The 16,663-nt window shown below is 50.1% G+C and overlaps 2 protein-coding genes across 14 annotated transcripts; both read right to left on the reverse strand.

The window, feature by feature from the left end:
* Window positions 1-12: 12 nt before the first annotated feature.
* Window positions 13-3,729, reverse strand: C10H6orf136 (chromosome 10 C6orf136 homolog). Of its 3 annotated transcripts, none has more exons than XM_007194013.3 (6): window positions 3,512-3,729; window positions 1,798-2,199; window positions 1,425-1,513; window positions 1,049-1,249; window positions 391-460; window positions 13-312 (listed from the first exon to the last, which is right to left on the reverse strand). In XM_007194013.3, the coding sequence occupies exons 1-6, from the start codon at window positions 3,581-3,583 to the stop codon at window positions 199-201; spliced, it is 948 nt and encodes a 315-aa protein (XP_007194075.1). In that variant the 5' UTR covers window positions 3,584-3,729; the 3' UTR covers window positions 13-198. The 3 variants fall into 3 exon arrangements, with proteins under 3 accessions (XP_007194075.1, XP_028017591.1, XP_028017590.1); XM_028161790.2 differs by having other exon boundaries at window positions 1,798-2,006; window positions 3,512-3,719; XM_028161789.2 differs by lacking the exon at window positions 3,512-3,729 and adding an exon at window positions 2,990-3,365.
* A 224-nt stretch (window positions 3,730-3,953) lies between these two features.
* ATAT1 (alpha tubulin acetyltransferase 1) lies at window positions 3,954-16,231 on the reverse strand. 11 transcript variants are annotated; one of them, XM_057554594.1, is made up of 13 exons: window positions 16,076-16,231; window positions 15,540-15,600; window positions 15,335-15,426; window positions 15,154-15,214; window positions 14,917-15,030; window positions 14,627-14,728; window positions 9,931-9,976; window positions 9,743-9,811; window positions 8,078-8,149; window positions 7,665-7,908; window positions 4,799-4,875; window positions 4,665-4,707; window positions 3,954-4,311 (listed from the first exon to the last, which is right to left on the reverse strand). In XM_057554594.1, the coding sequence occupies exons 1-13, from the start codon at window positions 16,180-16,182 to the stop codon at window positions 4,137-4,139; spliced, it is 1,263 nt and encodes a 420-aa protein (XP_057410577.1). In that variant the 5' UTR covers window positions 16,183-16,231; the 3' UTR covers window positions 3,954-4,136. The 11 variants fall into 11 exon arrangements, 10 of the variants coding, with proteins under 10 accessions (XP_057410577.1, XP_007194079.1, XP_007194080.1 ...); XM_007194017.2 differs by having other exon boundaries at window positions 4,799-4,878; XM_007194018.2 differs by lacking the exon at window positions 16,076-16,231 and adding an exon at window positions 15,787-16,062 and having other exon boundaries at window positions 4,799-4,878.
* Window positions 16,232-16,663: the final 432 nt, after the last annotated feature.

Below are 16,663 nucleotides of genomic sequence, written 5' to 3' on the forward strand. Positions count from 1 at the left end.
GGAAATTCCATCTCATATATTCACTTAGATTTTATTATTTACAAGTTAAATTACACAGCAGCTTTACACAGCATGAGATGGAAAGTAAAGAAGGAGAGAGAAGAGGGGAGGAAGCTGGCTCCTGAGGTCTTTGGCCACCTCCACCTCCTCCTCTTGTGCGTAGCAAGTCTTCTGTGCTGCCTCTGCCCCAGTTCCTGATCAGCCCTTGGAACACAGGTGTAAGTTGGGTTCTGGCTCCGACAGCCCCAGAGCCACCAGGGCTCCCACTAGCAGCTTCTTCACGGGCGTTGGGGGTGAGTGTGAAGGCATCAGCTGCAGGGAGAAAGGTTAATGCCAGCTGGTGGGATGTTCTACCCCATCACCCCACCCCTACCCAGCCCTAGGACTCACTTTGTCTAGGCGATGGCGACAAATGAGGCCTTCGGAATTCAGGTAGAAGGTGGAATAGGCATCATAGGTCCTGGTGAAGGGAGAAAGGCTCACTGAGGGAGGAGGGGACTGGTCCCAAAGTTTAATTCAAGCATTTGTTTAGTAGTTCCTAAACTTTACTACATATTATATCACCTGGGGATCTTTTAAAAATCCTGAGGTTGTTCCCTGGCCCAATTAAATCAGAATGTCTGGCACCGATATTTTAAAAAGATTCCTGGATGATTCCACTGTGCAGCAAAGTTTGGGAACCACTGGTTTGGGCTGAGCCTAAGAATTTCTTGGGATTCTACTCTGTGCCAGAAATTTACCAGGTACTTTACCTAAGGTTGTGAGGCACCACTTATGAGACAGGAATTTTCACCTGTTCAATAAGTATTTGAGTACCTACTATGTGCCAGGTAATGTACGTGAAGAAACTGAGTTCAGAAGCTTCCTAATATATTCAGAGTCCCTATTTTTTGTTAGATTAAAGTAGACAAAAAAAAAAGATCCTGCCCTCAAGGAGCCTGCGGTCAAGTCAGGGTAGATCCAGGATTGTCTAGAAGACTAGACCATAGATTCCCAAAAGGGTAAGATTAGGAAAATCGTAGTGTGTTTCTTTTCTCACTTCTCTTACCGGTAAAGCTCTTCCTTGTCACGCTTATAGAAACGCAGAAAGAGTAGGTGGATGGGCAGCCCCACAAGCCGCCAGCGGGCTTGCAGGGTCCAATTCTCAGGGTGGCGGGTCAGCTGTAGAACCTCCAGCCGAAGCTGTGCAAAATAGTTCCAGGCCAGGAAGCGGCAGAGGGTCAGTGACAGGATGTACCATGTCCGGCCTCTGGGAGGAAGGAATGGGAAAGAAATCTCATGATGGCAGAATCAGAAAACCAAACTGGTATCTGACAATGGGATGGGGAGCAGCAGTGAGAAGCAGCCTAGGACATTCTCTAATAAGTGAAAATAGCATTGGGTCCTTTTCCTCCCCAAGGCCCTACCCATTCGTGGATTCTCACTTGGTACGCATGTTCAGGATCTCATTGATGAATTCCACATCCGATGAGTAGAGAGTGTAGTCGTGGGAGTGAAGGAAGAGACTGGGAAGCTAGGTGGAAGAAGGCATCAGACCAGGAGGAAAGAAAAGATGATCCTATTTCTCAGTTTTCTATATTTAGTGTCTCCTTATTCACGAGTGAAAGGTCATCTCATCCCATGTTTAACTTCTCTAATCCAAACTGAGGGGCATCTTTTCCTTGGGAAATGTTTATAACATATTTCTATGCCCGTCTCGTGGTTCCCAGAAAGAATCCAGTTGACTGACTCCCTATTTTTAAGAATTACCTACATCCCTTCCCATTTCGGACAAAGGCCACTTCTTAACTGACTTACCTCTTGTCTCAGTCTCTCATACATGACAGCCAGGTGCTCCTCCATACTCGGATCTCCTGATGGAGTGGCAGGGGAAGAGTGGGCAGTCCCAGAGGCTTGGAAAGGTATCAAAGCCCCAGGACAGGGGCAGGGAGGTCCCTCAAATAGGCTCCTAAGCCCATCCAGGCAGCCACTGTGTAACTCAGGTCCTGGTCCCTCCTCCCCCTTTCCTGGGGGGAGAACCACCCATGGTGAGGTGAGGGCTTGGACCTGAGGGAGAGGTAGTGGGGGAGCTCGGGGAAGCAGCCGGGTGGGAGGGCTTGGGGGTGGGGGAGACCAGAAAAGAGGCAGAGGTGGAGAAGTGGTTGTCATGGAGTGAGGCCAAAGAGGTGGGAATGGTAGGGCCCGTGGAGAAAGCTGGTCCTAAGGAGGAAGAACAAAAGGGAAAAAGATAAGAATCCAGCTGCCTAATGCCCTGCCATCCAAACTGCCCATTAACACGCTTCCAGTCCCACCTGGTCCTTCTGACAGGAGAGATGGAACTACTAGAGGGAAAATTCATCTCCATCTCTACTTAAAACAGAAGGAAACACTTTCCTGTGACAAAAGTACAAATACCTCCCCCAAACATTAGCAAATACTTTTAGATTTGTTTAAGATTCCAAACCTGTTTGGGGGCAGGTCTGCCTCTCTTACAGCAAGAATCATAAGAGTGCATATTTGAAGAATGAACAAATGAATGAATAAGTTACAGGTCTTGTACTGTGGCCTCTAACACAACTCCACGAGTGTGTGAAGCAGAGGTTATATAGAGAAAAGAACATCCAACTGGAACTAGGAGACTTTTGAGTTCCAATTCTATCATGTAACCTTAGGCACTCTCATTCCCTCAGCCTGAGTTTCCCATAAATGTCCTCCTATAAACGAGGACGATGAAACCACACTGAGTTGTTATGAGGACTATATGAGATAATAATTGTAAATAAAACTTTGCGACCTGTTAAGCAGTAAGCTCATCACTCGGGCTCCTCTAATGACACGAAAAGGCCCAGGAGACTGTTAAAGGCTGGACCTCATGCCCCTGGTTTACTGATGTCGAAACTGCGATGAGGGAGAGGTCACCCAAAGCCAGGCCTGACCCGAGTCCCTCCGTTTCCAACGAACCCCCCCGAGGGGACTCATTATCGGGAGAGCGGGCGGGCCGTGCGGGTACCTCTGTCCCCAACGGTGTCCCAGAGGCGCCGTCTCCGCCGGGGGCGTGGCCATCTTGCCCGCCCGGGCACAGGGGCCCGAACAGGGTCCACCCGGGCCGGCCTTCCCGCCGGGACCGCTATCCGGGTGCAAGATGCGCGGGCTGCAGAGCGCGGCCCGCAGGTCTGTCTGGTCGGCTCCCGGGAGGCGCCGCGAACTTCTCCGCCCCCTGCCCTTCAAATCACCTCCAGGCACAGGTAACCGCGGAAACGCGGGCGAAATGCGGACGCGCCCCAGCTTCCAGCCCCCCTGCCCCCGCAGGCCCGGGAGACCGACGTCCCGTGCTCTACAGGGCAGGCGGCGCCGCCCTCCGATCCCCACGACCCCTAACCCCTAAACGCGCCGCCCCGCACAGGTGGGAAGGAGCGGTGGGACGTCACTGCGCCTGCGCGAAACGGGGCGCGCGCTCCGCCCCACACGCCGACTCTGGGGAGGGTCTCTCCCCGCCCCCTCTCCTTCCCTCCCGCTTCCCCTCTGCTCTCACCTGGGGACGAGCCTGGTAGGCACGGAGGCAGGGGCCGAGGCGCCGGGCCGCCCCCCGGCTGGGCTGGTACATGATCTTCCGGGAATGGAGAGAGCGCCTCCCGTGTCCGGCCTCCTCACAGGGGTGAGCGTGCCCCGGAGCCGGCTTCTTGAAGGGGAAAGGAAGGGGGGGGTGAAGGGCTGAGGGGAGGGAAACGGAGATGTTGCGCGCTTGCGCACTGCGACGGGTTCCAGGGAGGCGGTGAGGCGCTGGGTCTGCAGTAAGTGCGCCTGCGCTCGCCGGATCGGAGGCTGCCTTAGAGCGCTTGCGCAGTAAATTAGCGGCCTCGAGCACTGCTCTCACCTGTGGCGCTTGCGCAAAAGTGGGCGATGATGGGGCTGAACGGGGCGTGCGAAGAGTGACGGGTGGGATTGAAATAATGACAATCGCGGTTTTCAGTAACTCGTGATAAAAATAAATACTTTATTGCTGTGGTTAAAAATAAGATACAAATGACTTGGCACTGATAAGAAAGCCTGTCGAATGAATGAATGAATGAATACATCCATTGTGAGGGCGGGCTTTGGCTAGGTCCTGTGTGAGAGAGAAATAATACTGACTTTGAAAGTGTGACAGGGGGCTGCGGTCACCAAGGCCTGGTGCTGCGACGTTCCTGCAAGTTTCGAATGAACCTGGCGTTGAACATGTCCCCGCCCATTGTCCAGGACTGGGCTGGTGGAGCCTGGGCCTGTGGAGGAACTGTATGCATGGGTTCCTCCCCAGACCCATGCTGTGACAAGACCTGCTCCTCACTGGCAGACCTAGTAGGTGGGAGGGAGATGGAGAGTGGGTTACAGGGGTACTAAAGGGAGAATTAAGATCACAGCTTCTTAAAGGGCTGACTGGCTCTTGTGTAGAGGACGTATGATGGGGTATGAGGCTGGAACAATCAGTGCTATGTCCAAACCTGAAACCCCTCAGAGACTGCCAAAGGGAAGCACTCGAGTCGAACCTATGGGGAAAGAGGCTTGTAGGGTGTTAGGTGGAAGGCTTTGCGGGAGGAGCTGGTGTCCAGTTCAGAGAGTGAGATTTAGGAGGAGGAAGTAGCTGAGAGTGATGTTAGGAAAGGAGACAGAGGTGGTGCGAGGCTGGCAGGGGAGGGGTCAGACCTCACCTATTCTCTGTTTCCTGCTCCCCCTGCTTCAGTTCTTGGTTGCCTGTGGAAATACCAGGCATGTGCATGGGAAGGCTGGAGTAGGTAGTGAATATGGCCTACTTGATTTGAGGATAAGGAGATGAATAACTTACCTGTATTGGGGGATGAGGAATTCAACCGCCCATGGCGGCTATAGCTGCAGCTTTGGGCTACCAGCCCTGGGGGAGTCCTGCTGTAGAAGAAATGTGAGATGATGGGGAAAAGGCTACAGGATGAAAGATGAGTGGGTATGGAGGAATCAGAGGAGAATAATAAAAGGAACAGCACAGGAACAGAGAGAGGGGTAGTTATCATTCCTATGGGATTTTAATCTAAGTTGTGCCCCAGAAAAGGGAAGGGAGCTCATTTTATACCCCAAGATCTTCTGAAGCAGTCCTGACTTGCTGCTTTATTACTCCTAGTTGAGGTAATGTGTTAAAAGTAAGGCCAAATGTGCTCCAAATCATGTCATAAAAACAAATTCAGGGGAATTCCCTGGCGGTCCAGTGGTTAGGACTCCATGCTTCCACTGCAGGGGGCACAGGTTCGATCCCTGGTTGGGGCCTGGTCGGGGAACTAAGATCCCACAAGCCGTGTGGTTCGGCCGAAAACAAACACACACTCACAACCAGATTCACATATATGCAAAAAAAATTTTTTTTGTTGGACCAGGTGCCCTGATGTTTGGTTTGGAAAACATGATTACCTTAATTTTAGGATACCTCAGCCAGAGGGATATAGGGAGTGCTAAGGCTGAATTTAGGAAAAGGACTGTCTTGAGAAAGAGATCCAAGGGTTTAGTGAGGGAGAGGCCAGGAAACCAGCGGGAAGAGGAATTCAGGAAACAATTAGGGGACTGTTATCAGGAGGCAATTAGTGGATCCCAGAGATGTTAGTAAATCTTAACATCTCAGCAAGGGCTGGCCTGGGGTAAAGGGTAGAAGTGACTAGGGAGAGCTAGAGGTTTCTGGAGAGAATGGAGGAGTAGATGTAGAAGGCTACACAGAGGGATCCAGCGACTACATGAGAGGAGACAATCCGCAGAAGATCCCACAATGAAGATGGGGACAGGCAGACACCAGATCCTGCAAGGGGAGCTCTAAGACTCCTTGCTGGAAGATCTGCAGATCTCAGAGGTGAGGGAGAGAGAGGGACAGAGGTCCTGAGATCCCAGGAAAATAAGGGGTGATGCACAAACGAGGCTGAGACCTTAAGGTTTGTTTGGTGTTTTTTTTTTTTCTTTTGTAGTTTTTATCATTGAAAATGTCCATTTAAAAAACACAAAAGAATTCACACTTTATTCAGACAACATTGAGAGGGAGAAGAAAAAGGTGTGAGTCAGAAGAGAGGGAGATCCTGCTCCCAAGGGTTTGGGGGAATACAGTAGGGGTATCTGAACTAGCACACATCCAGAGGGTAGGGAGGGGGAAGGATGTTCTATACCCTGGGTATGGAGCAGGGAAGAAGGTTCTTGCTATGGAGGAAAGAAGAAAGGAAGGCCAGAGGAGGAGTTCCCCCATCATCTCAAGACAATCTCACAAGACAGGAATCTATCAGTATCTAGCGACGGGGGAGGGATGGCTGCGAGAGGGTATTCCAGGAGCTAATAGAGCCTTGAGACTCAGGCTTAGCTTCTGAAACTTGGCTAAGAGTGATCCTAGGGTGGTTGCTGGGATCTACTGCCAAGAAACAAACTCCCTCACAGAACCTGGACCCAGGGGAAGTGGTGGTGTCTGTAGAAGTGGGGCGAGTCTAGAGCCTCAAAGCAGACATCAGCTTGGGGGTCCCCTGACAGATACACATACACACAGCATGTGGAAATTAAAGAGTTTGGCAATGTTGAGTGGATCCCCTGGGGAGCTGGTAAGTCCCTGTCCTACCTGACTGGACTGCTCTGAAGCAGAGCTCACTCACTGGCTGGCGTCAGCAGGCTGATAGGGTAGCTGTGGTCAGTAGCACGAAGCAGTATTAGAGCTACCAGGAGACAGTGTAGTGGGATTATAGGATTCATTCCATGGACAAGACTCTTTAAAAGGTTTCCCTGGTAGAGGAGGCCCTTGGACCTTCCATGGTGTTCTAGAATCTGACTGCAAGCAAGACTATGCTTCTCTGGATAATTAGGAGCCGCCCAACCAAGAAGTCTGGCAGCAAATGGGCTGTCTGTGGGAGAGTGTTCAGAGCCCGAGTAGGAGAGAGGGGGTGCTTTCTATGGTAAGAAAAGCTACAAAGCATTAGGCCATCTGGGACCCTGACAACCCAGTTGTCCAAGAAAGGGGAAGAGGGAATCCTATGGGCTCTGTCAGGTTCCCCTGGATGTTGGGGGATACAATGGAAGATCCGGTCTGGGGTTCTCAGGGAGGGGGTCTCTGCCCTCGCCAGGTCTCCCAGGGAGGGGAGGGGCTTAGCTGTCTGTCAGTATCGACTCTCATCAGAGCGGGGAAGGGAGCTGTGGAAGGATGTTATGGACAGGAGGAGGGGAGAGGGGAAATGGGGGGGAGAGAAAAACAGAAAGAGAAGTCAGAGGTGAAGAGAAAGCCGGGGAGAGAAAAAAAGGAGAGGCCCATTCTCTGCCTGCTGGGATGGGCTCCTGCCACACAAGGCACTGACCCAGGGCTGGTGGCTCCCCAAACTGTGTCAGAGATCCTGCCCCTTCCCAGCAAATGCTGAACCATGATTTCCCCAATCTTAGAGGCTCAGTCACCCACCCAACGGATCTGTGTTCTTCCTACACTTCCTCCCAGCTCTCACTTAAACCAGAGTCCCTAGACTCTACATAGTCCTATTCTGCTCCTTCACTGTAATTTATTTCCAGACCACTCCCATAAATATTTTCCAATATATTCTTCTTGAAAGGTTTCAGGACTCTCCAGTCCTCCTGTCCTATTGCTTCATGTCTCTGATGGATTTACACTGCCCTCTGCCATTTCTAACACCCTGTCTGACAGCCGTGACATTCCCTAACCCTCCAGCTCCTATTACCTGGTGCGGCGACGCTGGGCTGGGCTGCCCCCTGGGTCAGTAGCAAGCAGAAGGCGGGCAGTGGGGTGCGGGGGGCAGAGGCGCAGGGAACGCAGCAGCTCCTGCTCTGGCACGAAGGGGCGGAGGGGACCCCGTTCTGGTGAGTTTCCCAGGCTGCTGGAGCGCGGGGGTGGGTGGGCTGGAGGTGTAGCACGGCGAGGGGCCCTGTTCAAGGGCCAGGGAGGCTCCACAGCTACCTTCAGAACTGGGGAGAGGGAGAAAAAAGAGCAAGACAGAGAAGAAAAAGGAAAGGGAAGAGAGTCATGACAGCAAAGATTAGAGTAGAAAAAAGAGAAATCAGAGCCTTTAGAGAAAACAAATCTTTCCCCTGGGTTAAGGCCCCCCCAGGCCCAGACCCCCTACCCCAGTCTTACATTCTCGGTCACTAGAGGAGTATGGCTTTATGTCTCCCTCTGCTCTCTTGGGTGGCAGCTTCCTTGCTGGAGCTGGCAGTGGAGAGGACACAGGCAAGGTAAGCATTAGGAGGCATACTGTGCACCCCTTCACTATCCCCACAACCCCAAACCTCTGATCCCTGACACCACAGTTCCTCTGGGGAAAGGAGACTTCAGCTCCACCGCAGAAGCAGCTCTGTGGCACTGCCATCACACCAAAAGGGAATTCGGGGAGAAGGCTGGAGCATTTTGAGGAGAGCCAGAAGGAGTAGGCTGAATGCAGAGTTGGGGGGAAAGATCTGGGGGAGACTGTGGGGCCTGGGAGACGCAAGAGAAGGGCAGCCAAGGGAGGCGAGCTCTTACTGTCAGTGGGCGCTGTCAGGCCCCCCTGGGGTTCTGGGGCAGTGGAATGGTCCCAGCTGGGCCATCGAGGACCCCAGGTCCCTCTAAACAAGATGGACAAAGCCCTTGGTTAATCAGGAATTGCTTTGGAGAGGTCAGGGGAGGCTGGGGTGGGGCAGAATCTCCCCTTCCGGAGCAAAGATAGAAAAGAGATTTATGTTTTATAAGGGGAAAAAAAGGATGAGGAAAAAATACAGACACCTGGAAAGGAGTTACCAGACAGAGTAAATGGGAGGCTCACGGACTGTCCCAGCCCTGCCTCCCGCCTCCTCACTTCTCCACTTGCCCCTCCCTTTCCCTCTCAAGAGGTTCTTTCTCCATCACGCGTGGCAAATGAGAGACTGCCCAGCGGATCCACTTAAACTTTAGGGTCCCCTCCCGTGTGGACCTGGTCCTCACCGTCCTTGTTGGCTCTCTCTCCCTCTCACAGCTTTGGTCAGCAGGAGCTAGATGGGGGAAGCCTTGGAAATCAGAGCCGGTCACGGATATGAACTGCCTCTCTGTGCCTGACACTGGTAGATGCTAATCACTGGTGACAGATTGCTGTCTGGGTGGTGGTTACTCTGTTTCCTGGCCACGGAGGAGGTGAGAGAGCTAGCCAGAGAGCCAGCTCCTTCAGGAAAGGGCCCTCCTGTGCAAGTGCGCACAGCTCGGCCAGCAGAAGGCTGTGCCCCTCGGCCTTGAGAAGGAGAAAGGGGTGGGGCTCAGCCCGGCAGGGAGCATGTGTGTGGATGAGGATGGAATGTGGAACCTGGGCAGCATTTCAGTACCTCCTAGGTATGGTTTCTCCAGATCAATTTCATTATTTGGTTGGAAATGTTATAAATTCTGAGTGTTATCTTCTAAAACTAGTATTTAAGCTTTGGACCATTCATGTCACTATTCTATGACTGGAAATGGAAGGGCTGACTGCACTTGCCTGTCCCTCACTGGCTGACAGAAGCCTGAGGAGTTTATGAAGGAACACGACTCTGGCCTATTTTGATGGGCCTGAAGCAGCAAGAGGCTCCATCAATGTCAACTGTCAAACAGGCTCCCAATGAGCTTGCTTAGTTGAAAGTCTTGCCAAGTATAAATACACTGAGCTCCCATGAGGGCAGAGGACATGGGTAATGTCTGCTGGGGACTTGGGTTGCTTTAGAATTCTCCCAAACTGCCCACAGATTGCACTGAGTTCCCAGTGGCCTCCAGAGTGACTAGCCATCACAGCATTACAGATCCACCCATTCAATGCAGCTTTACCAGCAGGCATAGGATCAACCGCAGCAGCACAAGAGTGTCGAGTTGCCCTCAGAGAGGTAGCAGGGGGCCCTGTGAGGAAGGAAGCGGTGGCGCCCCTCAGTGAGGGGTCCAATGGGACCAAGAATCCACCTCCTTCCTTCCCCTCACCCCAGCTGCTTGGCCAACACACACAAGGTGAGAAAACTTACGATGCTGATGGGCAAAGAATCCTTCGAAGATCACGAAGTTGTTCACCTGTAAGATGAAACAAGTGAAATATATTTGTCCATTCAGCCACTCAGCACATACTTGCGTACAGAACCCTGTGCTAGAAAAACCACAGTGGGAGGAACAAAAGCCAGCCTTCCTGTCCTTGTTGACAGACTCAGTCAAAATCTCAGACCCTGACAAGCTGATCCTAAAGTTGAATTGCAGAGGACCTCGAATAGCCAAAATAATCTTTCAAGATTAACAAAGGAATAACAAATTTGGGGAGTATTCACACTTCCTGATTTCAAAACTTACTACAAAGCTACAGTAATCAAAATAGTGTGGTAGAGGCACAGGATAGACATATAGACCAATGGAATGAATAGAGTTCAGAAATAAACCCATGTCTATGGTCAATTGATTTTCAATAAGGGTGCTAAGGCCATTCAACAGGGAAAGTATAACTTCTTCAACAACTGGTGTTTGGATAACTGAGTATCTACACGCAAGATAATTAATTTGGACCAAAAAATAGCTAAAAATGGATCAAAACTAAATGTAAGCGCTAACACTATGAAACTCTTGGAAGGAAACATTGAGGAAAATCTTGATGACTTTGGACATGGTTTCTTAAATATGACACCAAAAGCATAAGCAACGAAAGGAAAAAATAAATTACACTTCATCAAAAGTAAAAACTTTTGTGCGTCAAAAGACACTATCAAGAAAATGAGGGGCTTCCCTGGTGGTGCAGTGGTTGAGAATCTGCCTGCCAATGCAGGGGACACGGGTTCGAGCCTTGGTCTGGGAAGATCCCACATGCTGCAGAGCAACTGGGCCCGTGAGCCACAACTACTGAGCCTGCGCGTCTGGAGCCTGTGCTTCGCAACAAGAGAGGCCGCAACAGTGAGAGGCCAGCACACTGTGATGAAGAGTGGCCCCCACTCGCCACAACTAGAGAAAGCCCTCGCACGGAAATGAAGACCCAACACAGCCAAAAATAAAAATAAATAAATTTAAAAAAGAAAACCCAAGAATAGGAGGAAATATTTGCAAATCGTATATCTAATAAGGGTATTGTATCCAGAACATAAAGAACTCTTCCAGAACAAACAGACAAAAAACATAAGTTTAAAAATGGGCATAGGGCTTCCCTGGTGGCACAGTGGTTAAGAATCCACCTGCCAATGCAGCAGACATGGGTTCGAGTCCTGGTCCAGGAAGATCCCACATGCCACGGAGCAACTAAGCCCGTGCGCCACAACTACTGGGCCTGCGCTCCAGAGCCTGCAAGCCACAACTACTGAGCCCGTGTGCCACAACTACTGAAGTTCGTGTGCCTAGAGCCTGTGCTCCACAACAAGAGGAGCCACCGCAATGAGAAGCCTGCGCACCGCAACGAAGAGTAGCCCCCGCTCACCGCAACTAGAGAAAGCCACATGCAGCAACAAAGACCCAGTGCAGCCAAAAATAAAATAATAATTAATTTTTTAAAAAAAGGGCAAAGACTTGAATAAACATTTCTCCAAAGAAGATATACAAATGGCCAATAAGCACTTGAAAAGATGCTCAACGTCATTAGTCATTAGGGAAATGCAAATCAAAACACAAAGAGATACAACTTCACGATTATTATGGCTATTATAAAAAGAAAAAAGAAAAATAAATTTTGGTGAGGATGTCAAGATACCAGAGCTACCACACATTGCTGATGGAGATGTAAAATGTTGCTGTCATTGTGGAAAAACCGTTTCTTAGTTCCTCAAAAAGTTAAACACAGGATTACCATATGACCCAGCAATTCTACTCTTAGGTATATACCCAGGAAAAGTGGAAATATATGTGCTTGGAGACATGGCTTGCCCAAAGTCTAGTAGCTACAAGTGGCAGAACTGGGTCTCAAATCCCAGACTCCTGATTCTAGTTGAGGCATTTCAGCCAGGAATACAGTGTAGTCATTAGAGGGGCCTATAGGTTCAAATTCAAGCTCTACCATTTATTAGCTGTGCAAACTTGGTCAAGTCACTAATCTGTATAAACCCAAAATGGGGTCAGTAATGGCAACTACCTCAAAGACATGTACAAGGATCAACAGAGAGAATGCATGTAGATACCACACAGAGCTCATGAAACATCAGTTGTTATGGGGTTGGCCAAAAAGTTCGTTCGGGATTCCCAGACAGATGTTACAGAAAAACTGGAACGAACTTTTTGGCCAACCCAATATTATTTACACTCTATACTGCCCTGCTCTTACATATTACCTGGGTAATGCATTTGATGCTGGATACTGTGTTCCTTCCGTTGCTCTCTGCTGCCTCTTAATGGAAAAATGATGTCCTACTCTGGGAGCACATTCTAAGGAGACCCTGTCTATCTCCTGCCTTCACCCTGCTGTAGTGTCTACCAACCCACCCACCCTCATCCTCCCCCAACAAGCATATGCCCAGCACTCCAGCCAAACAAAGCTGCTTGCAGTGCCCTGAAAGGTAGATTAATATCTCTCTGACTTTGCTCGTGCTGGTTCCTACATGAAAAGCACCTTAGCCTGCCCACTTCTGTCCACCTGACGAACACCCTTCAAGATTAAGATAAGCCTAACTCACTTTATGCCCCCTCTGTAAGCACACCAATTAATCATGTTACAAGGGATTAACTGTCCGTGCTCCTACCCAAGGCTCGCTTGTCAACCCAATCCCAAGCCCACTCAACGACATTGCTTCAGCAATTCTTCCCACTTTCTCTGACATCATCAGATTTTCTCTCTACTGAGTCATTCTTATGCTGTTCATTTTTATGCAACTGAAAAGAATCAACCCTCTCTTGATCCATAACCCCCTCTAGCTCTTGCTCTATTTCTGTTCACATTAAAGCAGCATTTAAAAGAGTGGCCTATTCTTGCTGCCTCCAGTTCTGAGCTTCTCAATCTCCTAAAGCCACTCCATCCAGGCTTCCACCCACCAGTGTGCTGAAACCGCTTGTCAGGAACACCAGTGGCTTCAGGCAGCTAAATACAATGGTCACTTCTCAGACCTCTTCTTACCTCAGTGATCAGTAGCACTTGACTCAGTAAGCCATTCCTTCCTTTTGCAAACACTTTCTTCACTGGCCTTGCAGGTCACTTTACTTCTAAGTTTGCATCTACTTCACTAGTCACTCCTCAGCTGCATTTGCTTCTCCTTCCTGACTTTCCAAGAGTGCCCAAGGGCTCAAGTCCTTGGACCACTTCTTTATAGATACTCACTCCATGGCGGTTTCATCCTGTCTCACTGCTTTCAGTACCCTACGTGTGGTGAAAACTCTCCACCCCAAACCTCTTCTCTGAACTCCAGGGAAGTAACCAACCTGGACTCATCACGGACATCTCCAATTAACATATTCAAGATGGACTCCTACTATGTTCCCCCAAAGCTGCTCCACCTTCCATCAGTTAATGCAATGCCATCCTTCCAAGTGCTCAGGCCAACAACTTTGGGATCACACTTAACTCCCTCTTTTTTCTTCACAAACAATCTATCAAGAAAAATTATTTGCTTTAACTTCAAAATACCTGCAGTCTGACCACTCCTTACCATCTCTACTGCTACCATTTTAGACTGAGCCACCACCATTTTTCAGCAGGATTGTTGCTTCCTAACTTGCTTGTACCCTCACCCCTCTACTACCTATTCTTAACAGGCAAAGTGCTCTGGTTTAAAGTAAGTCACATCATATTCTCCCCCTGCTCAAACCCCTCTGATGGCTCTCCTTTTCTCACTTAGAGTAAAGGCCAAAGTCTTTGCAATAGCCTATAGAATCCTAAATGTCTTTCCTCCCCCATTACTGCTCTGATCTCATCTACCAGACTCCCCCCTCACTCATGCTGCTCTAGGCACACCAGCCAATTTTCCAGGCGCACTCCCACCTGTGGCCTTTGCACTAGCCATTCCCTTTGCCTGGGATGCTCCCCCTCCAGATATTACTTAGCTCATAGTCTCACCTCTTTAAGTTATTGCTCAAGTGACACTTTCTCAGTGAGGCCTTTCCTGCTTATCCCATTTAAACCTGCAATCCCACACACTCCCATCCTCACCATGGCACTCCCAAGCCTTCTTACTTGCTCTCATTTTCCTAGAGCACTTATCATCAATCATAGTATATACTTGTTTATTATGTTTGTCTGTCTCCCCAAGTAGAATATAAGCTCCGTGAGAACAGAGACTTTTATCTGTTTCATTGAATAAAGTCTTTCTAGAGCCCAGAACAGTGCCAGCTACTCTAATAAATATATGTTGAATGAATGGACAGCATTAGCACCATTATATTGCATCTACTTATAAACAAACCACCTTGCCCAAAATAGACCAAATCTCCCTGAGGACAGGGAATGTATATTATTCTGAGCCCTTACTAAATCTTGATAGACTAGGTAATGGTCTATGTGAAAACAAGGAGATGGAAATGAGCTGACTATGTTTGGGGCATAAACAGACTTCTGGGTGTACACAACAGCCCATGATGAAGAATAAAAATAGATGAGAGTGAAACAGCTGCAGGATGAGAGATGGTACCCTGCCCCCCAGAACTTAGCTGTATAAAATAAGTCCTATATAATGGGGAATAAGGAGTGCTTGGAAGGTGCCATTTGTTTGCCTGCAAAAAATAAATAAATTCAGTGGGAATGCTCAGTGGGGTCTACTCTCTGAAACCTCTAACCTGTGGGACTGTGGTCTCCAGGTTGTAGTGTTTATTCAGGAACTTCAGCAGCTTCTGCGAGGGTCGGTCAATAGCCAGTTGGTGTGGTTCAACTCGCTCCTTCTGCAGGGAACAGGAGACTCAGGGTAGGAGCATGCATGGGCAAAGCAGGCCAACAGGAACCCAGTCACCTGGGAAGGATATGGGAACATGGGGGGTGGGAGGGTGGGGAGGCAGGGCCTCTGGAAGGACTCAGGACAAGGGGCCTTTGATCTCCATTTTGGATGAACTGGTGAAGAGATAAATAATACCTGCAACATATACTGGAAGAGTTCTCGTCCATGGCCATGGCGTTGAAGTGACTCATGGATGTAAAAGTCCAAGATGCAAAGTGGTTCTACCTCATTGTGAGCCTCACGGTCATCCTAAGAGGTAAAAGAACAACAAAGACCTTCTAGGACCCAGACATCATTGCCACCTTCCAATCTCCAGCACTTCTGTTCTCAGGAGCCAAGCCATATGAACTTTCAGTTTCCAATGACACTCACCAGTACAAAGAGTTTCTTATATCCAACTTTAAGGAAGCCAACAATGGCTCCTTTTCCAGCCCTGTAGGATGGGGAAAATAACAATAATGAGCAGCTATCTGGAAGAGGTAGAGTCAAAATAGGGAGAGGGGCTGGGAGAGGGAGGAATTAAGTATAGGGTAGAACGGTATTTGGCACTCACAGTCGAGCTGAAGTATCTTTGAGTATATACATAACGTGGCGGTTACTCTGCATCCTTGATGCACTGGTGATGGGAGCAGGAAGATGCTGGGCCTGCCAGGAATTTGAAGACAGACCTTCTACAAGTCCCTTCCACAGGACCCAGGCCTCCCTTACCAACTGTCCCCAGAGAGGCCTCCCATTATTCCATGTAGACTCCCCATTACCTTAGCAGAAGCCTTGCCCAGTTCATCTACAATGGTCATAATTTGCTGCTGCAGATCAACACTACAGAAAGAGAGGAGATCAAGAGTCAGATACTCACTGAATTAGAGGGTCCTGGGCACTCACTCCCTGGGAATCTGGGCGATAACCGCAACCCCAGTTCAGTACTTCAGGCCCTCTGCCTTTACCTTGGAATCTTCCAACCTGATTTCCCGCCCCACTCTTCTGGAACCCAAACTTTTGCCACACTTCCTTTCAGTGTGGTACACTCCCTCCTCCCTTGAAGTTATTGTGGGGAAGCAGGAAGGGCAGGTCAACCACATCCTTTGGTTGGGACCACCATGGGGCCAAGGGATGAAAGGTGACAGATTCAAGCCCCAATCAACCCCACTAGTTCTAGGATCAAAGGTCACCAAAAAGGCGAGCCAGGACATCAAAAGGAGCAGACACTAGTCAGTGAGAAGGGGGCGTGGTGCCTGGACCAGGTTTCGAGAGGAACCGGGAGAGAAGGGCCGTGGGGGCAGGTTTGAGATGTCACCGGGCAGGCGTTGTGGTTCCGGGTCGGCGGGCCGGTGGCCGTAGGTGCTGGTCTAGCACCGTGATCCGCTCCGGGAGCAGCGCGTCCACATCGAACGGGAACTCCATGGCCCATTGTGCGCGGCCGGACCCGCCCCACGCGACGTCACTTCCGCCCCTCGGCCACCGCTCCGCCCACTGCAATCTTTACTTCCCCTGCCGCGCCCCCCGGGTCCCTAGGGGGGTCGCCCCACCCACCCCCCTCCACCACCACCGCCCCCCACCCACCACCTGCCAGCATCCCGGCAGCCGGCCCGGAGACCCCGTTCTTTTTGCCAGACCAGCTGTCACTTAGCAACGCCACTCATCCCATCCGCGCCTCCCACGGCAGCGGGTGCCATAGCAACGCATTTTTCTTAGGCCTAGTGTCTCATTCTCCAACCCTTTAGCCCCTCAGTGAACAGCTGGGTATGGTGGGAACACTGTGCATCGGACACAGGGGGGCACAAGCGATCATCACATAATGGCACAACTGCTCATGCCAGGTGGCTTCTGGTCCCGAGGGCACTGGTCGGACTGGCTCAAGCCTGACCACTCCTCTCCCCCCAGC

This window comes from Balaenoptera acutorostrata, chromosome 10 (assembly GCF_949987535.1).
Source record: "Balaenoptera acutorostrata chromosome 10, mBalAcu1.1, whole genome shotgun sequence".
Classification (NCBI taxonomy): Eukaryota; Metazoa; Chordata; class Mammalia; order Artiodactyla; family Balaenopteridae; genus Balaenoptera; species Balaenoptera acutorostrata.

What these genes read in the sequence shown, in the direction of transcription:
- C10H6orf136 (XM_007194013.3), bottom strand. Translation starts at nt 3,583, where the DNA reads ATGTACCAGCCCAGCCGGGGGGCGGCCCGGCGCCTCGGCCCCTGCCTC. An exon ending in GACAAGGAAGAGCTTTACCG is followed by an intron (nt 461 to 1,048) that starts GTAAGAGAAGTG and finishes TCCCTTCACCAG; the next exon opens with GACCTATGATGCCTATTCCA. An exon ending in GTCGCCATCGCCTAGACAAA is followed by an intron (nt 313 to 390) that starts GTGAGTCCTAGG and finishes TTCTCCCTGCAG; the next exon opens with CTGATGCCTTCACACTCACC.
- ATAT1 (XM_007194018.2), bottom strand. Translation starts at nt 15,971, where the DNA reads ATGTCCTGGCTCGCCTTTTTGGTGACCTTTGATCCTAGAACTAGTGGG. An exon ending in TCTTCCAGTATATGTTGCAG is followed by an intron (nt 14,729 to 14,916) that starts GTATTATTTATC and finishes TGTTCCCTGCAG; the next exon opens with AAGGAGCGAGTTGAACCACA. An exon ending in CTCCTCTAGTGACCGAGAAT is followed by an intron (nt 7,909 to 8,077) that starts GTAAGACTGGGG and finishes CCCTCTCCCCAG; the next exon opens with TTCTGAAGGTAGCTGTGGAG.